Here is a 25222-nt window from a genome sequence, read left to right on the forward strand (position 1 = left end):
CAGACTCCCGCTGAGCAGGGAGCCCAACATGGGGCTCGATCCCAGGACCCTGGAATCATGACCTGAGCTGAAGGCAGACGCTCAACCAACTGAGCCACCCAGGCGCCCCAAAACCAAGTAGTTGTTGATAAACTTTGAATGGATGACTGTTGAAAAGCTGGAGGAGAGTAGGAAGCCAGAGAGAAGAGAGAACTTCACTCTATTGCAACTAACAATTTTTAAGTCCAGCTTCAGACAGCATCCAGAAGGTGGATGGGAAACCTCACAGAGCTCCTTCTGGGAGCTCGTGGACAGTGTGGGAGGAGGCAAAAAGGTCCCACGTTGAGCTGGGTGGAGGCCAGGCCTGCTGACCCCTTGCAGGTGCTCAGGCAGCCCTGGGGGGGGGGGGGGAAGCAGCCACTGCCCCCCTTCCCCCGCACCACCACCACCGCTGAGGAAGGCCCTGAGTGTCCCAGGCCGGCACCTCCGGCGAAGGGATCTTGTTGCTAGGTGGAGTGGAAACTCCCCAGGAAAAGATCACAGCGTTCCTCCTTGTGCATGGCAAGGACCCCCTGTAAGAGCAGGGCCAGACGGAGAGCAAATGTCACCCCGAGCCGGCTGCACTTCTGCTATTGCATACTAGTTCCAGGAGTCTGTTTCTCTTTTTTCTTTTCTTTCTTTCTTTTTCTTTTTTTTTTTTTAAGATTTTATTTGTTTATTTGACAGAGAGAGACACAGCGAGAGAGGAAACACAAGCAGGGGGAGTGGGAGAGGGAGAAGCAGGCTTCCCGCGGAGCAGGGAGCCCGATGCGGGGCTCGATCCCAGGACCCTGGGATCATGACCTGAGCCGAAGGCCGACGCTTAACGACTGAGCCACCCAGGCGCCCCGGGGAATCTGTGTTTCTAGAAGGAAAAGCACGGGTTGGTCAAAATGAAGCCAGGTAGCGATCTGGTTTGCTGCGGTGAGGCCCATGCCTGGGCGCCTCCCAGCTGCGCGGCCCCTGCCCACCCCCCACTCCCGCCCTGTGCAGCCCCTCCGGCCGCCCCCAGGCCCGTGGGTCCCCCCACCCCTGCAACCTGGTCAGCGTGGCCCTCTGAAACAGCATAGTTCCGTTCTCGAACCTCTAAGGTTCTGCCTGGTCTGAGCGCACCCGCCTCTGTACTGGGCGCCTCCGAGGTCCTCCGAAGTCCGGCTGGACGCTGCGCGGCCCCAGTAGCCGGGCCCCCCTGAGGCCTCTGCGCTGGCTGTTCTCTCTGCCTAGAAAGCTCTTCCTGCAGATCTTTACAGGGACCACTCAACACTTTCTTCAGATTCGGGCTCAGGTATCCTCTCCTCAAAACGCGCTGCCCAGCGCGCCTCTCTCCTCCCCGCACCCCCCACCTGTAGGAGTTTCCTGTGGCTCCTGTGACAAAGGACCGAAAATCCGGTGGCTTAGGACCACACGCATCCGTGCTCTTCCTGATCTGGAGGCCGGAAGTCCAAAATCAGTTTGGGCAGAAACGGAGGTGTTGGCCGGTTTGTGTTCCCTCTGGAGGCTCTAAGGGAAAATCTGGTCCCTTCACGTTTTACAGCTTCTAGAGCTGCATTCTGTGCACCTCTGTCTTCGAGGCTAGCATGTCCCTTCAGTTGTCCCCTCTGTCCCAGCTGGGGTCAGAGCTACACCCCCCCACCTCCCTCTCGTGAGGACACTTGTGATCGCATGTCGCATGTTGGGGCGCCCAGGCAATCCAGGCTAACTCTGAGGGCCAATATAAATTAAAACTAAGACAAATGTTTTAATTCTCCCTGGGGCAAAAAGGGAGAGACTCTCTGTCCCACCCCTTCCTTAGAGCATTTACTTGAGAAAAGTTGTCATTGTGAATGTCTCTCTGCCCCTTTGAGAGGCATGTAAATCTTTTTTTTTTTTTTTAAGATTTATTTATTTGACAGAGAGAGACAGTGAGAGAGGGAACACAAGCAGGGAGAGTGGGAGAGGGAGAAGCAGGCTCCTCACCGAGCAGGGAGCCCGACGCGGGGCTTGATCCCAGGACCCTGAGATCATGACCTGAGCCGAAGGCAGACACTTAACAACTGAGCCACCCAGACGCCCCCATGTAAATCTTTCCAAAAGTTACACAAGCCTCTTGGGAGCTTTACAACCGCCCCCCCTCCACCTCCCCCCAAGCCCTGGGAGCCACCTCCTTGAAATGTAAACACCAAGGGAGATGGTGACCCACGGAGGGTGGGTGGGGGCCTGACTTCCGGGTGCCCGGCTCCAGGCTGCAGAACTATCCCATCATAAAGATAGGAGACACACCCTGTTCCTTGGGAGAAAGGCAATTAGCAAACACAGGTGGCCACCCCAATGGCCAGGTGAATTTAGGATGAACTCTGGGTGACAAACGGTGCCACCGGGGAAGTCCTCTTGCTGAGGACGAGTTACACTTTATCTGGAGACCGTGTGCAGCAGGCCGCGTCGGCTGGGCTGTGTAAGGGAGAGGGGATCTCCTTCAGCTTCCTAATCTCTTAGCGGATCGCCTGTGATGTGCATCTCTTTCTGCTTTCGTGCTTTTTGGATAATAAAACTTTTCTTTCTCTTCTGCCTCTTCAGAGAGCTTTTCTGAGTTGGTAGATTTTGTTTTTAATTATAGTTCCCCAACATGATCTCCCCATCTCAAAGTTCTTAGACAACTCCCATCTGCAGTCCCCTTTGCCACGTAACATTCATGACTCCAACCATTCAGACCTGAGCAGGGATTAGGGTCCTCATCAGCCCACCACCCACTCTGATGCCATCCCTTCCCAGCTCCCCTACTCGCCTTTACTGTTGTGCGAAGCTCATGTTGCCGGAAAGCAGGGATCTGGCCTTTTCTCCTGCAGCCAGCCTCTAGAAGGGCGTCAGGTCCACGGCTAAGTGCCTGGGGGCCAAATGAATAAGGAAATGGGAGAGCTGGAGCCCACAGGGAGCGAACTGGATTAGACCACACAGGTCTGGACCATCGTTAACCCGCAAACTTCAAACTCTCTTCCCTGCCTGTTAAGCAGATGATGGGAGTCTGACAGAACTTCGGGTGAGAAAAAATACCACTTTTCCTCATAGGAAAATTCCAGTCCGTATGTGAGTGAGGCAAAGAAGACGACATTTAGAAGAAAACTTGAGTCTGTAACTCTCTCCCTTGAAGGACTCTGATTGTAGGGAGCAGTGCCTTCGACATATTCTTTTATCTGGAACATTATTCTAGAATGACAGGAATGCGAGAACCTTTGAGGAACCTCTGGCTCTGAGGGGGACCGTTGCTCGGGGGAGGAGGGCGCCCGACGCTCTGGAGACCAGGTTTACCACTGCTTGGTGGTTTGCTCTCGGGACCATACACCGCCAGGAAACCCGGCAACGAACCATTGCGGTGTCTCAGCCAAGACAGAAGGTACTTGACTTTACCTAGAGATCTCCCTTTTTACCTTTTCGAGGTCCAATCTCATCTATTTTTTTTTTTAAGATTTTATTTATTTATTTGACAGAGAGAGACACAGCGAGAGAGGGAACACAAGCAGGGGGAGTGGGAGAGGGAGAACCAGGCTTCCTGCTGAGCAGGGAGCCCGATGCGGGGCTCGATCCCAGGATCCTGGGATCATGACCTGAGCTGAAGGCAGACGCTTAACAACTGAGCCACCCAGGCGCCCCACAATCTCATCTATTATTATGATGCTATGTCTTTTTCTACTCCAGACTGGCTTCGGGTTGTGTCTTCAACTTAATTCAAAAGTTGGATTTAGAAGCTTTGTTTGTATCCATTCTTGGTTTAAAATCTACTAAAAGCCGGGGCGCCTGGGTGGCTCAGTCGTTGAGCGTCTGCCTTCGGCTCAGGTCATGATCCCAGGGTCCTGGGATCGAGCCCCGCGTCGGGCTCCCTGCTCAGTAGGGAGTCTGCTTCTCCCTCTCCCACTCCCCCGCTTGTGTTCCCTCTTGCTATGTCTCTGTCTGTCAAATAAATAAAATCTTTAAAAAATAAAAAAATCAAATCAAATCAAATCTACTAAAAGCCAAGCTTGATTTGGAAACGCCAAGGAGATTCTCAACAGAATCTCTGTGACGTCTTCGCGGTTCCGCAGAAGTGGGTGTGTTTGCTCGTGTTCTGTTCCTGCTGGTGGCCCGAGCTGTTGTGCACGGACGCGTGTGCACCAGGTACAGAGTGCCACCCCAGCCGTAGCTCATTCCTCCCCAGGCCCTTCTCAGATAACCTCAGGCGGTGAGTCAGAATAGACACTTGGTTTCAACTCAGAGCCTCCTCATGGGCTCCAAGACCCAATCTGGGTCACGGTTAAATTTGGTGCCTTCCGAGTTGGCCGGTGAGGTCTCAGATGTTCTCAGAAGTGGTTTGCCTCAGCTGTCTTAAAACACGAGAAGAGAGTTTCCTCTTAACATGATTTAAGAAGGCTTATTTGGGGGACGTTATTAGACATGACAACAATAGAGCATGTTTGACTCCTACGTGGTAACATTCTATTAAATTACTACATCTGACAAATAACATACAAAATAAAATTAATTCTGAAAAGAACATTTGGGGAAAGTATTTAATTTCAGAGCGTCTGCACTGCTCTAAGTGCTTCCCTTACTCTCCATGCCTGCCCTGGTATGCAGCTCTAACAAACGTGGGTATGGTAGATAAAATCATTGCAACAAGTTAGCATGATTTGTGGGTCAGATGGAGTTAAAACAAGTTCTTACGGTTAAACCAGGAACCAAAAAGCGACCACAGGCTACCACAAGTATGTAAGAAAAATAATTCCTGAGGCGCCTGGGTGGCTTAGTCAGTTAAAGCCCCCGACTCTGATGTCGGCTCGGGTCATGGTCGCAGGGGTGTGAGACTGAGTCCTGCACCGGGCTCTGCGCTGGGTGTGGAGCCTGCTTAGGATTCTCTCTCTCCCCCTCCCTCCGTCCCTCCCTGCTTGCTCTCTCTCTCTCTCTCCCAAAATAATAACTCCACAGCCTGTTATTTGAAAAAACTGGCTGAGAATTGGCAGCGTGAAGGACCTCGCTTGTGCTCACCATCTCCATCTAGTGGTGGATCCCTGAGGGAGGCTGAATGGACTCCACGAGAGCTGATGACCCTTCAGCCTGGTATCTATCTGCCTTCCCACCACTTGGAGTTGGGAAAATATTTTTGCACCCGTGAAGCTGACTCTTGAAGTGTACTTCATAAAGATGCAAATTCCTTTTATAAGTTTGCTGAGTTTTCTTGAAAGAGTTATTATAAATTTCAAAACGTTCACGGTATGTTAATGTTAAGATACCTCCACTGGGGGCGCCTGGGTGGCTCAGTGGTTAAGCGTCTGCCTTCGGCTCAGGTCATGATCTCGGGGTCCTGGGATCGAGCCCCACATCGGGCTCCCTGCTCGGCGGGAAGCCCGCTTCTCCCACTCTCACTCCCCCTGCTTGTGTTCCCTCCTGCTGTCTCTCTCTCTGTCAAATAAATAAAAATCTTTAAAAAAAAAAAAAAAAAAGATACCTCCACTGATTAAAATCCAAGTTTCATTTCCTGCCACGTTAAAACATCCTGATTTCTTCTATATTTTTTTCCAGATAAAATACAGGATTCATATGTTTGGATTTTTTTCAGCTTAGTATTAGCCATTCTAGCTTCATTCTTTTGATCACAAAGCACCTGATTAGTCTTAGGAAAGGATTTCCTGTGTGTGTGTGTGTGCATGTGTGTAGGTCTGCTAGGACTGTCCATACACTGAGTAGTTTAAACAATAGAAGCTTATTCTCCCAATTCTTGAGGCCAAAAGTCCACGATCAAGGTGTCTGCAGGGCTGGTTCTTCTGAAGATTCTCTCCTTGGCTTGTAGGTGGCTGTCTTTTCCCTGTGTCTTCACATGGTCCTCCCTCTGTGTCCTAATCTCTTCTTAAAAGGACACTAGTCATATTGGATTGGTCCTTCCTCCCTCCCCCACCACATGACTTCATTTTCCCTTAATTACCTCTTTAAAGTCCAAACCTCCAAATACACATTCTGGAGGTACTTGGGGTTATGACCTCAACATATGAATTTTAGGGGCACACAACTTTATATATAGTAGTGAGATAGTGATTTTTCTTCTTTAGTAACTCATAGACTCTGACTAAACATGGCGGATCACACACATGTGTTTATCCCTACTCCCTCCCAAAACTCCATCAGAACAATGGTAAATGAATAAGAAGGTATAAATTCACAAGGAGAAGGGAAATGGGAGAGCAGACAACCACGGACGAGACCCAGGACGTGTTCCACAAGACTGCAGGGAAGGAAGCATTGTAGCTACCTGAGCTAACAACAGCCAAGGGTCTTTCTGGGGCCCCCAGAGCACATTGCAAAGGAAGCTGGCAGCTCCATGCGGAGATCCATGGCAGGGGTGAATAGGGACGGGGAGAAAATCTGTGCCAAACACTGGGCCATCAGTCACTAGGGATTTGGGAAGGTAAATGAGACCCTGTCTGGGGCAATTAGCTTAGGGCCTGGAGCCAGAGAAATGGCGGGGCTGGTTCCTGGCCCACCGAGTCCCGGAGCTTGTTCATATTTGCTCAGGATGCATGGGAGTTGAGCAATATTTGGATAGTTTTTCCCCCATCCCACACTAGCCTTATGAATTCCATCACACCCTTCTGCCCTGCCTGCAGGTTCCCAAGAGCCCACGTGAGACCCCTGAATTTCTCACCACCAAGGATGGGACACGCAGGATCAAGACTGAACATGTGTGCTGGTTAGAGAGGCCGGTGGACCCCAGACTCATCTCTGACAGAGATGCCTTCCTTCTCCATGTGGTTTTAGGGCTTGGGAGGCAGGGGAAGGGGTCAAATGACTCCTCAAGGTCTCATTGGGTTTGAAGATGTCTATATTTCTGGGAAGAATTTCCTGAAATGTGTGTCTGAGGATGCTGGGGACTGGTCACCCAGGAGGGGCCAAAGAAGAGGGCAGCCCTACATGAGGCAGGACTGGGGGTGGGCAGGCAGGGCAGCTCCATATCCCATGGAGGAGAGGCTGCACCAAGACCACCAGATGCTTGGGCTCCTTGGCCAGGGGACCGGGAGGGGAGGGCGGCTCGGCCAGGGTTGGCCAGGGTTGGGGTCAAGGTCTGGCGGCAAGATCCTGGCTGGGAGGCCTGTGGGTGGATGGGAGGGAGGTCTCAGAGGGCTGGCTGCCAGGAGGCCAGTCCTAATGGGGTGGGGAGGAGCCTTGGGCAGGCTGGGAGCTGGAGGGGCCCAGGGGGTGGGAGTGGGAGGAGATGGGGGCCGTCCGGAGGAGGTGGGGGCAGGAAGAGGCTGACAGCCTGGCCTCTAGTCAGCCACAGGAAGCAGAGACCCCAAGGCACAGGAGAGGAGGTGAGGAGGGGAGAGTGGGCCAGGGAGGCAGCTGGGTGGAAGAAGACAAGCCAAAAGGAGCAGCTCCAAGGGTGAGATCTGTCAATCCCTCCGTAAACCCTTGCTGTAAGGCAACGCCCGGGTATCTCTCCCTGAGGGGGCCTCCGTTTCCACATCTGTAGCTTTCTGGTCCTAAGACCACCCCTACACACAGAGTTCTTGGGGTGAATGCATGCCTCGGGCAGCCCCAGGCATGGATTAGGGGACAGGATCAGAAGGGCTGGGAGAGGGGTGGTGGGGAAGGCCCCAGAAAAGAAGTTAAGGGAGGGAGGAACTGCCTAAGAAGAAAGCCATGTGGGGCTGAGGTGAGACCCCGGTGTCTGGGGTCAGGGGTAGGGCCAGTGATCAGGAGCAGCCCCAGCACAGGGAGGGTTAAGCATCCTCCCGGTTCCCACCCCGCTCTGGGCCCCTCCCATGTGTTTACGTCCTCCCAAAAATATTCGGCCTCCAGGCCTCCAGCTGGCCTCCATTCTCTATCCTGCCCCTCCCCCTTGAGTTAGCCTTGGGGGACGAAGGGGGTGCCAGGGCCAGGGTTCCCAGGCCCCGGAGGGAGCCCGCAGGCTCAGAGTGCTGGGGGAGACGCAGACCTGGAGAGGCTGAGGTGGGGGAAGCTGAGGGGGGCTCTGAGAGCAGCAGGCAGGAAAGGGGATCAGAGACACAGTGGGGGAGAAAGAACGGGCCAGAAAAGGGTGAGGGGGAAGGGTGAGCGTGGGCAACAGGAGGGCTTCCCAGGCTGTTGGCCTGAGGACAAAAGCCAACTCAGCACCTACCCAGGACAAGGCCGAACATGGGCTGAGCTGGACCCAGGGAACAGTGGGGGGCAGGGTAGGGAGGAATGCAAGGACCAGGGGAATACCAGGGGGATCTCTGACTGAAGGGCCACTTCCTGTCCCTCCAACCTCAGCCCAGAGCTCTGTCAGGCCCCCCCCTGCCCCCCCCCCACCCCCCAGCTGCAGGGCCAGGGAGTTGGTGGCTCCGCTGGCTGGCATGAGGAGCTGAGGCCTGAACACTCTCGGCAGGGCCGGGGTGACCGAGGTGACGCCATGTGGCAGCTGCTGATGTCTCTGGCCCTGTGGCTGGGCGCGGTGGGCTTGAGCAGAGCCGAGCTCACGGCGGCGCAGCAGCGGGGCCTGCAGGTGGCCCTGGAAGAATTTCACAAGCACCCGCCCGTTCAGTGGGCCTTCAAGAAGACCAGTATGGACAATGCCACGGAAACGGTGAGCGGCATCGCCTGGGGAAGGAAGGGGGTTAGGGCCACAAGCACGTTCCCAGGAAGCAGGTGCAATAGCGCTTGGGCTCGAAGAGCACCCAGTTCTCTGGGGAGAGGCCAACACCGCAGCCCCCTTTTCAGATGTGCTGTTTCATGGGTGGGGGGGGGGGGAGGAGGGACAGGTCACATCCAGGAATTGCTCTGCCCACTGAGCTGGCTGCGGGCCTTTCGCTGTCCGTGTGCAGCCCTTCCCTGCAGGGACCTTTGTGAGGCTGGAATTTAAGCTCCAGCAGACGAGCTGCCGGAAGAAGGACTGGAAAAAAGCGGAGTGCAAAATCAAGCCCAACGGGGTGAGTGAAGACCTGTGTGTGTGTGTGTGTGAGAGAGAGAGAGAGAGAGAGAGAGATGGGGCATTTATTTGTTCAGTGCAAGGGTATGTAGTTGGGGTTCAGGAAGAGAGCCAGCAAGAAGCCCCGAGGTTGGGGCACGGGTCGCATTGGTCGCACTGTGGAGCAGCCTCTCTGGAAGCGGACCTGGCTCAGTCTGAGCCTGGGCTTGTGATGCTGTGGGCGGCCGGGGCTGGGACAGGCAACAGCGGGGAGGGCTGGGCTACTCCGAGGACGTATGTTCTTCAGAGAGAGTCCTCTTCCCACCCAGACTCCTCTCTCAGGCTTCAGATCAGTGGTGGAGGAAGCCCACAGCATGGGGTTTGGCTGGCTCCCACCCCAGGCCTGGTGAACTCCCCCCTTTCTGTGAGTCTTCGCTTACAGATGGGCCAGCCTGGGCTGACTCATAACAGGGCTTGACTGTAATCGGCCCCCTTGGGGGTATAACCGCTGCCGAGGGGGAGCCCCCAGTCCCAGCTGTTCCAAGCACCAGCCTGTGACTCAGTAGGTTCTTTGAAGGCCTATTCCCTCCGTCTGTTAAGGGAGGGACTGGATTGTATCAGTGATTTTCCAGACTTTTATGTCAGGACCCTTGTGTTCATACCATATCTTTTAAGAACACGCAAATAAATATAACAGACCAGCAGAGTGGCTCGAGGTGAAAGTCAGGTGGGGAGAACCCATCTGGAGAAGGAGTCCTGCCTACACACACGTTCTATAGCTTGAAAACTGCAGGATGGGCTGACGTCTGAAATCTCCGTCCCCGGGTGGGCTGCGCCAGAAGCCAGTTGGCCCGCATGGCCCCTCACCTCTCTGCTCTAGGGCCTGCCAGGGGAGCCGGTCCCCATTGCAGGCAGCCCCCAGCTTCCACCCTGGTGGTGCCGCACGCCTGCCCTGACCTCTCTCCTCTCCCGGCCCCATGCTCCCCTCCCCAGAGGAAGCGGAAATGCCTGGCGTGCATCAAGCTGAACTCTGCAGATAAGGTCCTCGGCCGGATGGTCCACTGCCCCATACACACGCAGGTTCACCGGGTAAAAGTGGGCAGAGGAGGAGGCGGGGAGGCTGGGGAAGAGGCTGGGGAGATGGAGAAGCTGGGCCTGTAGGAGAGGTCAGAGGCGAAGCATGGACTGAAGTGTACAGAGGGTGAGGTGGGTGAGAGGGGTGAGGAGGATGAGGAGCAAGTAGGGGGGTGAGGAGGGGCAAGGGGGTATGAGAAAAGAGGAGAGGAGAGAGAAGGAGGTGAGAGGTGAGAAGGGGTGAGGAGGGGTGAGGAGGGATGAGGAGGGGACAAGGAAGCTGGGAGGGCTGAGGAGGGGTGAGGACGGGTTCTGGGCCTGGCCCCGCTATTCCCTAAGGGATGTGGAGGTGGGTGCCAAAGAGGATGCAGGCACCGTCCCCAGGGGCACCCTCCACGGGGACACTCTCCCCGGACCCTGCTGGACCCTCGGGCCTGAGCAGCTGCTGGCTCTGGCAGGAGCCTGAGGAGCACGAAGAGACTCAGTGTGACAGGGTGGCGCATGCAGGCGAGGACCCCCACAGCTACTACTTCCCAGGACAGTTCGCCTTCTTCAAGGCCCTGCCCCCCAGCTGAGGCCTGATGGTAGGTGCCCAGGACAAGGGGGACGGAACGGAGCTGGGACAGCGCTCGCGTGTTTGGGGATGGAAGCTGGGCCAGTGTGGGGCTGAGGGCGGCGGTGGGGGAAGGATTCAGAGCCTGGGAAAAGGGCTTGGACTGACCCAAACAGCCTCCCTCACACCCAAATCTTAGGTTTCTTTTTCCTTTTCCTCTAGAATTTTGTCCCGCTTCCTGGACAGCTGCAGGAGGTAACCAGTGAAAGACCGACCTGCCGTCCCTGAGCCCAGGGAGGACAACCCCATTATCCCCGAGCTAATAAACTGCTCTCCCAGACTCGTCCTCTCCTCCTCTTGCATGCCCCCTTCCCCTCAGCCCTGCTGTAGGAGCGCGGTCTTGCACGAGGAGCAGGAGACTTCCTGCCCACCGCCCAGGAAGCCGGAGACCAGGCGCGCAGAGCCCTCGTCTTGCCTTCAGGCACTCACGCTTGGGAAAACAAAGCTCACCCACGGAAAATGATAGGCAGTGATGCTTATTAGAACAGAAAGATTTAATAGGGATCAACATGCGTGAGAACGGGCAGCGAGGGCTCCAGGGTGACACAGGACGGGGCCACCAGAGCAGAGGGTCACTGGGACAGGCAACTTTGGAAGGTGGGCCAACACCAGCTTCCGGGCTCTGCCCCCTCCTCTCCCAGGACCGGCTGGGCCAGCATACACCCCATCCCTGCCTTTCTCACTTCTAGCCTTAGGAAGAAGCAACTCTCTTCCCCTGAGCCTCAGACCGAGCGGCCGGTGGAGGCGGGGGGCAGAGGCTGTGGACGCGGCTGCGCGCGGGCCCTCCCTCCCAGGCTCACGGCGGAGGTGGCGGGACGGCCTCACGCTCTGCCGGCTGCTTGAGCAGGGCCCTTACCCCTGCTAGAGGCCACTGGGGAGGCGTGTCCTTGAACTATGTGCAGGGAGATGTGGAATTTTCCCGAAGGAGCGGGGGTGGGGGGACACTGCTCTTAGCAACACGGAGAAAACAGAGCCCGGTCTGCAGGCCCCGTGGCCAGCGTGATGAAACTGAAGACATGCACCAAAGGCGGGCGGCAGATGCGGGCAGCCAGGCCACAGTGTGCCCAGCTGTCACAGGCCGCGGGCATACTCAAAACACAAAGGACGAGGTGGTGGCTGCAGGGCTGAGCGCCCGCTCGGCCTGCGCCAGGCTGTCGCTGGCCTGGCGGTCCAGGTCGTGGCACTCCTGCAGGGCGTGCTGGAACTGCCGGCAGGCCTCCTCCAGGATGGAGCTGCTCCGGGTGGGCCTCGACTCCCAGTAGCCCGGCTCTACCCAGGGCTGGGCCTCCGCGGCTCGGGGGCCGGGGCTGGAGCCGGGGCGCAGGGAGCTGTCCAGGTCGCGGCACAGCTGGTAGAACTCACTGCCGCGCCCGCTCACGCGCTCGCCGTCGAGGACCTTCAGGCCGGGGAGCAGCTCTCGGACGGCCGCCCAGTAGGAGGGGCTGGTGCACAGCGGGTTGCTGAGCCGGGCCAAAGGGTCCCGGAGCCGCAGGTACTCGAGGCCCCGCAGGCCGGCCAGACACTGCAGCTGGCCGGGGGTGGCCAGCAGGTTGCCCGCGGCGTTGAGACTCTGCAGGCTCTCGCAGGCGCCCAGCGGCTCCAGCCCCGTCAGCCGGTTGTCGGCCACGTTGAGCACCGCCAGCTGACGCAAGCAGGCCAGTGGGCCCAGCTGGGTGAGCGCGTTGCCCGACAGGTCCAGCCACTCGAGCCCCAGGCACTCCCCCAGGCAGCCCAGGTCCACCAGCCCCAGGCCCCGGAGCTTCAGCAGCAGGATGGACTCGAGGGCGAACTCACCCGAGCGAGACTTGAGCAGCTGGGGCGTGACACGCACCCCGTCCGCCTCTGCCGGCTTCTCACCCTGGGGCTCCATCGGATGAAGTCTGTCCGGGAGGCCGGGGCCCTGGCGGTTCTGGCTCGGGGACGCGGGCGCCACTGGGGGTCGGCTGATGGCTCGCCCCGAAAAAGGCACCATCCCCTCTGCCTGGGCCAGCGCCGGAGGCCCGTTTCCGACACCCCTGCTCGCGGGCCAGTGGGCTCCTACGGAGAGACAATCACACAGTAAGCGGGCCTCTCCTGACCACCCCCTGAGCCCGCAGCAGATGACAGCACGAGGTGTCGCCCAGCCTCTCCCACCGGGCCGGCCCGGCCAGACCCGAGGACACAGAGCCCTCCTGAGGGAGCGGGGCCAGGCTCCGGCCCCCACCTAAGGGAACCCCTGACAGGCTCCAGCAGTTACAGCTGTACTGGATGGAATTCGGGTGCCATGTGACCAATCCTTCCCATTTTCCGTATCTGCACCGGGAGGCAAAATCTCTTCATTTTCCTTTTTTGGTACTGGCTCATGATCTCTCCTTATTAATTCTGAGGTGTTTCTTTTTAACCATTTCAATTAATTCCTGAATAGCTAACAGGTCACCACCACCAACCACCTCTTCCGTTTCCTTCCATATGCAGACACAGAGGACAGCATGCTGGGCCTCACTTCGTTCTCTCAAAAATGTCCTCGGCTCAGTGCTTTTTTTTAACATGAGCAATGAATTCAAAATGGTTTCCAGATTGCGTGGGCCGACTTGTAACCTCTGCTTGTGGTCGTGGGGCCTGGAGGCTCAGCTCTCCGCCCAAGATGGGGAGACTGAGGTCAAGGGAAGGAGGCGGCAGCACGGGCAGTCCCGAGGCCGCCACCGCCCGCCCTCAGCCCCAGCGGCTGCCGCACTAGCCCTTCACTCCGGCACCGGCAGAAGGGCGTCCATCCCCGTCTGCCAGGCAGCCAGGCTGGGGTTAGCCAGAGACGGTGAGTGGGGCAGAAGGCCAGGCAAAGAAGCCATGCTGGAGGGAAGGGCCTGGCTAGCACCTAGGTTCCAGAAAGGCAGGGGAGGGAGGGCCTTTCCAGGCACCATGAGGCCAGGTGCTAGTGCGAGGGAGGAGGCCTGGGGGAAGGACAGCGGCAATGCCGCCCACAGAGGGGTCAAGGTTTCAGCAGAGAGGAAAACAAGAAGGGATCTCTGTTCCAAGTGGCAGCCTCCCAACCCTGCAGACTCGGGCCAGGCCTGGGCCAGGCAGGGTGACGCCTGCAAAGAACCATAGGATTATTCACTCCTGCTGCTTATAAAACCTGGGCTCCAGGGTATCACCGAGTCCCAAGTCTGCATTTACATAATCCACACCACTTTTTATTTCCCTCTCTGAGGGAGATTTCCCTCACCAGGCCCAGAGTTCCTCCCCCTCCCCCGGCCCCTCCCCCCATCTCTGAGCAGGGGAGTCCCCTCATCTTAACCTAGCTCCCCTCTATTCTGCAACACTCCTTCATTTCTACTTCATTTCTTTCCAAAAGCGATTCGAGGCATCCACTAAGAAGTCTGGGTCACTGTATTCGAACGGGACCTGCTAGGGCTTGTAAGCAGCGAGAGGGGGTTAAAACTGCTGCCCATGGGGGGGAGGGGTGCAAGAAGGGCACCAGGTACCAGAAGCCTGCCATAAACACTAGGGAGACAAGGCCTTCACCGAAGGTAGTGAGCGCTGGAGAGGAGCGCTCTCCGGAGTCTAGAACAACTTCCAAGGATCTAGTCACATTACTGGATGCATGTGGGACACACAGGACAGGCAGGGGGGCAAGAAGACATCCAGTTTGAGATGACTGTGTGCATCGGGCCTAGGAGGCAGTTGGAGCTCTAGGCTGAAGGGATTCAAGCGTTACCTGCAGAGGTGCCCAGTGGGAATGTGCGGCTCACTGGGCCAGCCTTTCCGGGGGACACAGACCTCTTTAGGTATTTGCAGGCCTCTCTCCAGGATGATGCACAGCCTCCCTAGCCACACACTATTTTGGGGGTGAAAGTGGTCAGGAGGCCCTGGCGTCCAGTGAAAAGGAGCAGTCATGGGCCAACGTCGAGAGAATACCACGTTTATGAGGCTGAATGGAGGGCACTGACGAGCAGCCAGAGGGAGGCGGGTGAGGACACAGCGAGGGACACTGTGTGAAAATGCCCACCGGACTGAGGAGGCCGCTGGGTGGAGCAGGGTCAGGCGGAGGCAAGCCCACACCCCAAGCATGATGGTCAGGGAGTGATGCCCCGAGGAACGGGCTCAGTGACCTCAGGGACCGTCTGGATTGAGGTGGCCGCTGTGGCGGGAAAGGACAAGGGGACCAGAACGGGGCGGGGGGGGGGGAACTGTACGTGCTCCCCACATTAAAGCTGGGAGGAACACTTTTGCAGAAGAGGAAACAGAGGAGCCAAGAGCACATTCACTGGAAATCGGGACTTCCGGGCCCCAAAGCCCTGCCTGGCAGGGGACCACAACCCTCCGGCCCACAGCTCTGTGCCTCCCACCCCGGGCCCCGGGCCCTCGCCGGTGACAACACTGCACAGTCACCAAGGTGAAACACGGGTTCTCCAGCCGATGGACCTCTGCTCTGCTCCCGGTCCCACCTTACCTGACATCTGCACACCTCAACCAGGCAGGTGTGGGCATGACCGAGCCGCCCCCCGAGCCGTGCAAACCCAGCTCCCACAGAGGCCGGCAGCACAGAGCAGGCCCCGCAGGATGGAATGGCTCCTCCACAGCCAGCGGCTTCAGCGTTCCTCTCTAAAGAACCAGAGTCCTCCTATCCTGGCCCTGCCGTGGAAAGGAGCGCAGAGGCTCCAGGGCCCACGTGTGTCTGCCAACAGGGCTTGGTTACGTGGATGAGACTAGGACGGAGGCACAGCCGCCGCTCGGCTTTCCTGCGGGACGCCTGTCTTCCCTTGTTCAGGACTGCCTTTGCCAAGTCTCAGTTACCTACCTAGGGAGTGGGCCGGGAAATGACGCCCACGAGCCAGCCAGGGCAGGCCAGAGCTCTGTCCCGGGGAGAGGTGGTCAACGCAGAGCAGCCTCAAGTGCGGGCTCCCGCTGCTGCAGGGAGCCTGGAGACCCCTCCTCAGGCCCGTCCCTCCCGCCCCCATTCACAGTGCAGGTCAGGGCTCTTTACCTCCGCACTGCCGCCACTCGAGAGCGGATACGTTATCCTGTGCTTTGGAGGATGTTCGGCAGCATCCGTTTGCCACCCACGAGAGGACAGGAGCAATCCCACCAACAAGCCGTGACAGTCAATGTCTCCAAACATTGACAAATGTCCCCTGAGGGACAAAACCGCATCCCCCACCCCCACCCCAAGAGCTACTGCTTGGGACCAGCAAGCTTCTCTGTCACCCTCTTCCACTCCCCGACTCCCACATGCTCCCGCCCCTGCTGCCTAGCCCCTCTCGCCTGCCAACACTGCAAAGCCGGCTCAGTGACACCACACAGCGGGGACAGCTCAGGGGACCGCAGTGCAGGGCAACATGCTCCCCCCCCCCACGGTGACTTCAGGGCACCTCACATTCCTGCCTCCCACCCCACGTACTGAGTCAGAATCTGGGAGGGAGGTACAGGACGCCGCAGAGCTGAGAGCAGCGGGGAGAGGCCCAGGGCCACGCTCTGACCTTACCACCCAGCTGCACTTGATTTGGAGTTAGGGACGTCAGAGGTGCAGCCATCATCCAGGCCCCCCCGCGACAAGCCTCCCCTCCAGTCCCAGGGAAGCCTAGAACAGCTTGGGGTGGGGGGCGGGCGGGCAGGGAGATGTGACCTAAGCAATTTGGAGGCCAGACTTTAAATCATGCTACTCCGACCATTCAATGTGATCTTTACAAACCTTTATTTAAGAAAGAAGATGAGGTAATTATGAAAATACAACATACTCAACAGGACAGAGGGTACAATCCCAAGGTTAAAAAAACGAAGTATGTCCCAGTATTAACAAGGCTATCTGAGTGCAAGGATTATGGCTAATTTTTCCTGCTTCCTTACATCATCAGTAACTTCCACATGTCCTACAGTTAATTACTCATAGCGACATGACTGCCAACCCTTCCAGGGGAGGCCAGGGGACAGGCGTCCCAGGCTCACCCCCACAGCCGGGGCCCAAGCCCAGGTTAGACCTCAAGTGCCTTGCCCCACCTCCGCCTACCGGCCTTCCCTCTCAGAGCCACCCTTCCGGCACCCAAACACCTCAGGAGAGCCAGGTGTGCGTCGTGCGCGGGGTGACAGGCCTGCCACCAATCCTCCGGCCTCTCCCTTCCCTTCTTTCCTCACCCGATCCCACCAGCTCCTGGGGCTTGCGCACTCAGCTCTGGACCCTGCCCTGAAGGCACTCTGGGCAGTCTGGCACCAGTGGGCCTGATACACATCCTTCCGTGCTTCCAGGGAGGGGATTTGCCCTTTGCAAGTGACCAGGGAGAAGGGGAGGCGTGGGCGCTGCAGGAGGGATGTACACGTAGCTACCTGGAGCCTGGATAGCCGTGAAGCTCTTTCGGAGACTGCTTTCACTGTAGAAAGGAAGAAACCCTAGGGTCTCCAGCAGTCTGGAAACAAACCATGGGTAAGAAGGCCGTTCTGAGGACTGGGTCCATCGGCTGTCCGCAACTCACACCTCCTCACCGGCTGGGCAGTCCCATCAGCTGGGGTGCTCTGGCCACTCTGGAATCCTCGAGAAAGTACCGACCCCAAGAAGACTGGTGCGTGCGTGGGTGCATATGCTTCCCTCTTAACACGGCTACTCTACTTCAGGGCTTCTTTCTTCTACAGTGAAAGCAACTGTGGCAAAAGCTTCCATAGCTTAGCAGGCCCTAGCTGGCTGAGCAGATTTTCCACCTGCCAGCACCCATGCCTCTTCTTGTCCCTCGTCACTTTTTGAGAAAGCAGAGCTCTTAAGGGCATGAGACGTACACGGACAAGTTGCACGGGCCCTTACTACCCACCAACACTGCGAAAGGGCGCTGCAGCTTAGAGAAGTGTGTAGTACAACTTCCAGTTACTTCTGGACACAGTCAACCTTTCCTATGCACAAACTGCTAGAAATAAATGAAGCAATGGGTGGATGGAAAAACATCATCTCCCTGGGGGAAAAGGCAATCTGTCAAGAATTGAGAAACTGTCCTTATTCCTTCCAAACAGGTTTAGGACTCCGGCCATCCCCGTCTAACGCCCTAGAGTGCACATTCTGCTCTCCCCCCTGAGCCCAGGCATAGTTCCCACAGGCAGACTTTCAGGGAGTCAGACAGAGGTCCGCCTTGCTGGTCTGCTCCCCCTCGGCCAGGTCTCCACAGGGGAAGAGGAGGGGAGGGGTAGTGTAGTTGGGGAAATTCTCCAGGTTGGTCTTCAAGAAGAGGAGACGCTCAACGGTCTCCACTGGGAGAGGGGCGCTGGGCTGCACAAAGGCAGGGCTGTCCAGGGAGGCACAGACACTTCCAGAGAAGGCCCCTGTCGGGGGACAGGACAGATAGACAGTGGCCAGTCTTGCCAGAGCTGGCCAGACCTCCTGCCTCTTCTCCCAGTAAACCAGCGGGTCCTCCTGGGCGCCAATCGTCTCATTCTCACGCAGGTACTTCTTGACGATGATGCTGGCCAGGTGGCTCTCGGTGGACAGGGAGGCCCCGCTTCTCTTGGACGCCAGCAGCCCCACACTTTCCAGCTGCTCCAGCAAGCTCCTCTCCTTCTGGCCGAGCAGCAGAGACCCAGAGCCGCTTCTGTGCGCAGGCTCTTTCCGGCCCTTCCCCTCGGCCCCAAGGCTCCTGGCGCCCGCACGCGTGCTCTTGGGGCCGTGCGGGGAGGGGGAGGGAGGCAAGGAGCATTCGGACACCATGATCTCCTTCACCTTGTACACGAGAACTTGCTTCCAGTGGTCGATGTCAGCCCCCGTGGGCAGGATGGCCTCGATCTTGCCCTTGAAGCGGGGGTCAAGCAGGGTCGCCAGCACGAACTCCTTGCGGTAGAAGAGCTCGTTGAGCCGGCAGTCTGTAGCGAGCTGCAGGGCCAAGCCCTTGGCCAGCCGGACGGCGGCACCCACCTCCGCACCGCCCTGCTCCTCCAGGTGCCGGTGCACCTGCTCCAGGAGGATGTGCAGGTAACGGAGCTGCGGCAGCACTTGGCTCAAGGACGCCTGCGCGGCGCTCGCCTCCCGGACCGCCGTCTGGAAGGGCTGCAGGAGCGTGACCAGACTGTCCGTGAGGCTCCAGAACGCGGGCGACAGGGCGGCGCCGGCCTTGCCCAGCTGGTGGTTCGCCTCGTACTCCCGCAGCGGCCGCTGCTGCGCCACCAGCCACTCCATCAAGCGGTAGGCGGACCCCCAGTGGTCTGAGAGCTCCCAGAAGGGCTGGTGGGCCGGGAGGCCGCACTGCCGCTGCAGCCGCGTCAGGAGGCGCCGGGCCCCTGCAGAGCCTTGGAAATGGCTGCAGATGGCCCTGACCGTACCCAGGATGATCTGGACGCTCTGATGGTGACTCAGGAAGTTTGTCACCAGGGAGTCGAGGCAGTGGGCAAAGCAGGGGAGGTGGGTGTAGCCCTCCGTCCTCACTGCCTGCTCCAGGCTGAGGCAGCTGCCCGACACCAGGAAGCCGGGTCGCAGGGAGCTTCGGCTGAGCCACAGGCTCACCTGCTCCCGCAGCTCCCGCTGCCTCTCCTCGGCAGCGCTCTCCCGGGGCAGGCCTCGAACCCAGAGCACGGCCTGCTTCCTCAGGCTCTCCGCCGCCGCCAGCCGACCGCCCGGCCGTATCGCTCCCCAGTGGGCACTGACGGCCACATAGTCCACATCTGCGTCCTGGGCGGCAGCGGACACGGTGAGGTGGACGCAGCTGCCCTCGGCCCACTGCATCTCCCGACACACCTGCTCGCCGACCGCTTCACGGAGCAGAGGCAAGGCTTTGTCGGAGAAGAAGGCCGGAGGCGGCACGCGGTAGCAAGGGTCGGCCTGGGCCATAAACCTCCTGAAAGGCAGGGACGAAACAAAGGAGAGCGGCAATGCCAGGCCACAGAGCAACTCCGCGATGCCGTGGTTCCAGGCCTGCGCTCGGGGTGGGCAGGGGGCGGCGGCGCCACCCTGGCCCTCCGTGACCGCCAGCGGGAGCGCGGCAGGTTCATCTTTGGTGGAAGCGGGCAAGAGTGGTGGAGCCGGGAACAGCTGCTTGGGGGAGGCATCGGGGCAGCGTCCTGGCGAGGGGAGCCCCTCGGGGGCAAGGCTAGCGGCGCTGGCGGGCAGGCCCTTGTGCTTTTTGTCCCCAGTCCCTCCCCTCTTCTCCCCTGGGCTGGCTGCGGTCGGCCTTCTCTCTCTCTCCAGCCCATGCTTACTCACCAAGTGGTGGACCAGGCCTGAGGCCTGGAAATGCCCCTTCCATTTGCCGTGCCTGACACTGGCATGACACAGAGTGCAGGGGACAGGGCAGACGTTCTTGCAGTCAGTGGTAAACAGCTGTCTGATATCGGACGCGGGCTTCGGACCCACGGCGTCCAGAGCGCCGGAGGAATGCCCGGGGAAGGCCCAGCCCTTGGTCTCTGCCTTCAGAGTCCTGACCAGCTTCTTCAGGCAGGGCGGCTTCTGGAGGCTCACCAGGGATGATGTCTCCCCGACAGCAGCAAGCAAATGCCTCTTCTTCCACTTCTTGAGGCGCCGCACCTCCCTGGCCAGATGGGCTATGAGGACGTCAGCCTGCTTTACCTTCTCGCTCTCAATGGGCTGGCCCACCTTGGACCTGTCCGGACTGGCCGCCTGGACCGGCGCTGGGGTCGAGGGGGACTGGCCAGAGCTGAGCACTGGGTCTCTCGACTTCTTCAGTGTCGGCTCTCCCTCCTCTCTCTGTCCACGTGCCTTCTGTTTGGACACCTTCTTCTCAGGCTGCCCAGGGGGCTCCGGCCCAAGCACAGATTTGAGGCTATAGAGGCCAGAGTCTCCCTTCGGCTTATTCCGCCCAGGGCTGGCCAGGCACTTTGTATGGGAGGCAGCCGCGTGAAGATCAGGGCTCCCCAGGGAGCAGGCTTTTCTCTTCTCGCTGTAGACATGGAGGCCCAGGGTGCCTTCTTCCTGCTCCTCCAGGAAAACTTGGCCAGGTGAAGGGACCGACGAGGAACTGGGGAGGGGATAAGGTCTCTTCCTCGGTAGGGGCAGATCCCTCTCACTCCCCTTTGGGGATACAGAGGATCTGATTTTCCTGTGACCACTGACGGCCCTCTCTTCTATGTCTACAAACTCTAGTTTAACCTCAGTCTCCAGCAGGCGCCCGCCAGCACCCCAGCCAAGTCCGTGAGAGGTATTGGTAGCTCTGGTGTGAAACTTGGAGCTAGGAGAAGCCCGGGGAGCAGCCGGGCTCCCGGGTCTGGTCACGGAGGAGTCAGCACACACAGGCGGCTCCAGCCCCACTGATCCTGAAGGTGTATGTCTCTTGGGGGGCTTCCTGCGTGTCTCTACTTCCAACATGCTTGGGAACTTGGGGGAAATGAGATGATGGGCGCAGGCTGCAAAGCAAGATGAAAAGAATGGCTCTCAGCTGCCCTACTCAACTCTGGGGACCATGAGGGGGAAGGCAAGGCTGGAGGGGAGAGGAGCGGGCAGAAGATGCAGGCGTGGTGAGATCCTAGGAAATCAGCCCCAGGACAAAACTCTCAAGACCACAACCTCCTTGGTGAGGGCTGGCATTCACTCCTGCAGACTGGATGGAGCGGCCCTCAACAGGAACCCCCACAGCCCCTCTGTACCTTGGCGGGCTCAGCATCCCTCTGTGCCAAGCTAATTGAGGTTTCTCTCTTTCCTTTCCATGTTCACTGAGAATCTAGCAGGCACGAGGCAAGTTTCCTTTGTTGCGGATACACTAGAAGACAGGCAAAGCCCCCGTGTGACCGTGGCTTCCAGGCTGCCTGGCGAGACAGACGTGAATAAAAGACTCGTGCTCACGTCATGGAAAGCTAGAGCCGCCGTGCAGGTGTGAAGGAGCGACACTTGCAGTTGTGAGACCCCAAGGAGGGGACCGCCCTCGCCAAGATGTCAGGCAGGTTTCCCTGGAAGAGGTGCAGGTGCCAGGTGCTGTAAGCTCAGGCCAGGAGGGGTGGAGCCTAGGTCTCTGCAGCCCGCGCACCTGGGCTGCACCTGTCACCCAGCAGGGCACCAGAAGTAGGTCACGATACTAGGTACTCGGCAGTGACGCCACCAGCGGCCTTGCCAGATCTTTTGCAGTTCTTTGTCTAGAAGTCAGCCGCACTCGGAAACGCAGGACAGGAGCACAGAGCAGGACAGCCCCTAAGGCCAGAGACTCATGCCCCTAGTGTCCTGTCACTCCGCTCTCCCTGTCCCAGAGAGACTCCTGAAGGGCTGCTCACACTTCCTCACCTCCCACTCCCCTCGAAGCCTGCTCCTCCGACTCTGGCCCCCGCCACTCCCTGGCACTGCTTTTGCCAAGGCCACCAGCGTCCCCCTTGGCACCTCCTCCAATGGACTTCTCTGCAAGTGCTGGGCTGCCGGCCCACATCCTCTGTTTGGAACGCCACCTTCCTGTGGCCCTGGGGCACCCCACGTTCTTGGTTTTCCTCTCACCTGCAACTCCTTTGCAGTCTCTGGCCTGGTCCCTCTTCCTCCCGCCTGTTCCTTCCTGCTGTTGCCCATGGTTCCTGCCCAAGCCCCGTATCTCATTCTGCACACCCTCTCCAACTGGGGCTGCGTTCACACACTGACACACGGGCCTCTGTCTGGCTCAGAGACCGCTCTTCAGCTTCCCCTCTTCCACCTGCTCTTCCTACGGTCTCCGCAATCTCGTCAACGGGACAGCTGTTCGCCCAGATGCTCCGACCCCAAGCCGAGGCATAATCCCGAACTCCCTTCCCTTGCTCGTTCTCCCAGAGATTAGGTCACATTTAGATCCAGGCACAACAGAAAAGAGACACGAAGAAGTCAGAAAAAAAGTATGTGGAAAAGGAAGGAAAGGAAAAGCCCAGCGCTAGAATGTGTTTCTCTGGACAAAGGGAGAGTCATAGGAAGGTGACCTAACAACCCCACCACACGCATCGAGAAGCAAGTGGGCTTCGTCTCCTCACCCCAGAATGACATATAGGCTCAACAAGATTTAAAACCAGTACGTTCTGACACTGAGTGATGTTAAACATTAAGAAGAATCACCAGGGAGGGCAGGGATGGCCCGCCTTTACAGGTGGCAAGCCCACTGAGGCAGCTCCAGGAAGATTCTGCCCGTGGAGGAGGGGGGGCAACATGATGCTCATGCTGAGCCCCCATCTCAGAAGGACCGGAGGCATCACCTCGGGCCCACTGCCCAGGAACTCAGCCGCCACACCAAACGTCTGACCTCCACGGGGCACTGTGGATGGGCCGGACGAGGTCTCCAGTGAGATGGGAGACACCGTCCTGGTCCCAGAAGTGCCCTGAGATGTCAGAACTGGAGCGGGCTTACCTCAGTCTGATCTTATGACTGAAGAACTGGAAATCCAGAGTGGGAGCGTGATGATCAGTGGCAGAGCAGAAGAGCAGAGCTGGCTGCAGGCCTCCAGAAGCAGTCTGTAGGCATCATCCCCACTGAGAACTCAGAGCAGGCTACTGAAACCAGGCCCGCGCCAGACCTGCCTCACTGGTGACGGCCGAGGAAAGGGAAAAACCTGTGTGTTAGGACTGCAGCCGGGGCCACACCAATCCCATTCTGTTCTCCAATTAGCCTTGTCCCATCCGCACATCTGTTTTCTGTAGATACTCTCCATCCACTCGACTATGTAACAAGAATTCCTCGGATACCTACCATCAGCCAGCACTGTGCCCTAAAGACACACATACAGGACAGGAAGCGCCCGGCTAGTGCTCGGGGCTCAGGACAAGAAGACAACTTGGAAGTGGGTCCGTGACGCCAGAGCGAGGCAAGGGGTGTGTGTGCCATGGAGGCCGGGCCTCAGGCTGACCTATGGATAAAATGAATCTATGACATCGGACTTTAGATTCTGTCTTGTGACAGAATCACTTACCTTAGGCTACGTTTGAGGATCCTCAACTCCTAACGGACTCCCTGGGTAGATCTGGGGTCTTGTGTGATCACTGGCAGCGACAGTCACACCACTGCTCTCCCTTCCACTGAAGCACAGCGGGATGATGACTACGAGGCTGACGCCGTGGAGAGCCTCTACGTGAATCTAAAATGTAAAATTTGAAAAGAGAATCATTCCAAGACTCCAATACTTTGATTATTAGTAAGAAGTTACTGGTGATGTTTCTCACCATAGATGACATACGCACACCTGAGGACAGCTACAAGATGGAGATCCCCAAGGTACCCAGCAGGCAGCAGTCAGGAGAGCCGCTGCAGGGCCCTGGGAAGCAGGCCCAGCACCGGGAAGCAGGAGGCGAGGAGGACTGGAGCAGGTAACGGCAGAGGGACGGAGGCAGCGGGGACAGTTTGGAGAGCTTTTTAGGAGGCAGACTATGCTTGAGTTCCGATGTGGGGGAGAACCAGGGGATAGAGAAGGACTCCCTCGTGATCCCATTTACTAACGCAGTTCACTTTTGAATATATCGACTTGAGGTTCTTCTGGAACAACCCTTTACAAGTACATGTGACAGATACAGGGTCAGGGATGCAGGGCACAGGCGGTGAGCGGGTTTATCTCTGGAGACGAGAAAGAATCTGTTTTTTCTGAGAGCAAAGAAGGAAGGCAGGCTGTGGTGCCAGGCAAGCCCCTGAGTGCGGGTGGCGGAAGAAGTGCGGCAGTTCATGCCCTGGAGCCTACAGATTTCCAAGGGGAAGGTATGCATCTCCAGAGGGAGCAGCCTGCTGGCTTAGCCCGAGATGGGAGGTGCCTCAGCACTTACATGTGTGCCGGCTGCATGGATTAGGGGCTTCTTTCCAACCGCTCTTAGCAGCCCTTTTCCCATGTGCACGCCCAGAAGGAAAGGAGCCACTTCTCTGTTGCTCTCGTGCCTGCCTCACCCCAAGGCTTGTGCAGAGCTCTGCCCACCCAGGGCATCCCATAACTATGCCACACCTTTCCCTGAGTTTCCACTGCCCAGTCCCCCTCCTGTCTCAGCTCCTGCACGGTCTATCCATCCCAGACCCCAGGAGATCGCAAAGCGCTTGCTGGGCCCTCAAGTCCTGGGCTTCTCATCCCCGCACCCACTCACCTGTGAGGAGAGGAAAGGTGGTGAGGAGAAGAATGGGAGGAGAGGCACATGTGGAAGGAAAAGAGTAGAGCAAACTACTATATATTTTTGGGGTTTGACTCACATGCAAACTCTAAGTGACATGTAATAATCGTGCATCACTGGATTTCACCTTATGCAAAAGTGACAAAACGAGACCTGTTTTAAAGTACACCCCAGGAGAACCCTCTGCTCTTTTCTGTGAGGCTACTTTCCATAACGGATTGAGAGCATGAAGTCCACGGCCGGTGTACGTGGGCGGAAATCCTGGCTGCCACCCAACAGCTCTGATCCTGCACGAGCCGGCCTCGGCTTTTTCACCGACACCACAGGGACTACAGCACCCACCCCTAGGCTTAAGTGAGCTAAAACACGCACACGAGTGTTCCGGGGCGGTCCCTGGCACAGAGCGCCGTGCCGGACACGCACCACTGTCCAGTACAGGCTGCCTCACTGGGCGTGTTCTAGGCGCGGGGCACTGGGAACGGGCGGGCGGCTAGCCTGGGAGGGACCCAGCCGGGCCGTCCGAGGGGCGGGGCGGGACAGGCCAGGGCGCCCCGGTCCGTGAAATGGCACCGAAACGCCCCCTCCCCGGCTTACCTAGGCCCGCCGAGACCACGCACGCCAAGCTGCGATGCCAGGTGCGACTCCCGCCCCAGCCGACAGC

General features: G+C 58.1%; 3 protein-coding genes across 9 annotated transcripts; 1 reads left to right on the plus strand and 2 right to left on the minus strand.

Annotated features, from left to right (window-relative positions):
- Positions 1-7230: 7230 nt before the first annotated feature.
- Positions 7231-10869, plus strand: RARRES2 (retinoic acid receptor responder 2). Of its 5 annotated transcripts, none has more exons than XM_032401348.1 (6): positions 7231-7325; positions 8384-8581; positions 8820-8924; positions 9896-9991; positions 10435-10560; positions 10752-10869. In XM_032401348.1, the coding sequence occupies exons 2-5, from the start codon at positions 8408-8410 to the stop codon at positions 10549-10551; spliced, it is 492 nt and encodes a 163-aa protein (XP_032257239.1). In that variant the 5' UTR covers positions 7231-7325; positions 8384-8407; the 3' UTR covers positions 10552-10560; positions 10752-10869. The 5 variants fall into 5 exon arrangements, with proteins under 5 accessions (XP_032257239.1, XP_032257243.1, XP_032257242.1 ...); XM_032401351.1 differs by having other exon boundaries at positions 7260-7396; positions 9896-9982; positions 10752-10863; XM_032401347.1 differs by having other exon boundaries at positions 7262-7396.
- Positions 10857-23476, minus strand: LRRC61 (leucine rich repeat containing 61). Of its 2 annotated transcripts, none has more exons than XM_032401346.1 (2): positions 23388-23476; positions 10857-12626 (listed from the first exon to the last, which is right to left on the minus strand). In XM_032401346.1, the coding sequence occupies exon 2, from the start codon at positions 12559-12561 to the stop codon at positions 11680-11682; it is 882 nt and encodes a 293-aa protein (XP_032257237.1). In that variant the 5' UTR covers positions 12562-12626; positions 23388-23476; the 3' UTR covers positions 10857-11679. The 2 variants fall into 2 exon arrangements, with proteins under 2 accessions (XP_032257237.1, XP_032257236.1); XM_032401345.1 differs by lacking the exon at positions 23388-23476 and adding an exon at positions 22829-22913.
- ZBED6CL (ZBED6 C-terminal like) lies at positions 15546-22913 on the minus strand. 2 transcript variants are annotated; one of them, XM_032401343.1, is made up of 2 exons: positions 22829-22913; positions 15546-20888 (listed from the first exon to the last, which is right to left on the minus strand). In XM_032401343.1, exon 2 carries the CDS (start codon positions 20848-20850, stop codon positions 17650-17652), a length of 3201 nt encoding a protein of 1066 aa, XP_032257234.1. In that variant the 5' UTR covers positions 20851-20888; positions 22829-22913; the 3' UTR covers positions 15546-17649. The 2 variants fall into 2 exon arrangements, with proteins under 2 accessions (XP_032257234.1, XP_032257235.1); XM_032401344.1 differs by lacking the exon at positions 22829-22913 and adding an exon at positions 21129-22821.
- Positions 23477-25222: the final 1746 nt, after the last annotated feature.

Source organism: Phoca vitulina, unplaced genomic scaffold (genome assembly GCF_004348235.1).
Source record: "Phoca vitulina isolate PV1807 unplaced genomic scaffold, GSC_HSeal_1.0 scaffold4, whole genome shotgun sequence".
NCBI classification, from domain to species: Eukaryota; Metazoa; Chordata; class Mammalia; order Carnivora; family Phocidae; genus Phoca; species Phoca vitulina.

Bases quoted from the DNA above. Each gene is read 5' to 3' on its own strand.
- RARRES2 (XM_032401348.1), top strand. From the start codon at position 8,408: ATGTGGCAGCTGCTGATGTCTCTGGCCCTGTGGCTGGGCGCGGTGGGC. The intron at 8,582-8,819 runs GTGAGCGGCATC...GTCCGTGTGCAG, and splicing joins TGGACAATGCCACGGAAACG to CCCTTCCCTGCAGGGACCTT. The intron at 9,992-10,434 runs GTAAAAGTGGGC...TGGCTCTGGCAG, and splicing joins TACACACGCAGGTTCACCGG to GAGCCTGAGGAGCACGAAGA.
- LRRC61 (XM_032401346.1), bottom strand. From the start codon at position 12,561: ATGGTGCCTTTTTCGGGGCGAGCCATCAGCCGACCCCCAGTGGCGCCC.
- ZBED6CL (XM_032401343.1), bottom strand. From the start codon at position 20,850: ATGTTGGAAGTAGAGACACGCAGGAAGCCCCCCAAGAGACATACACCT.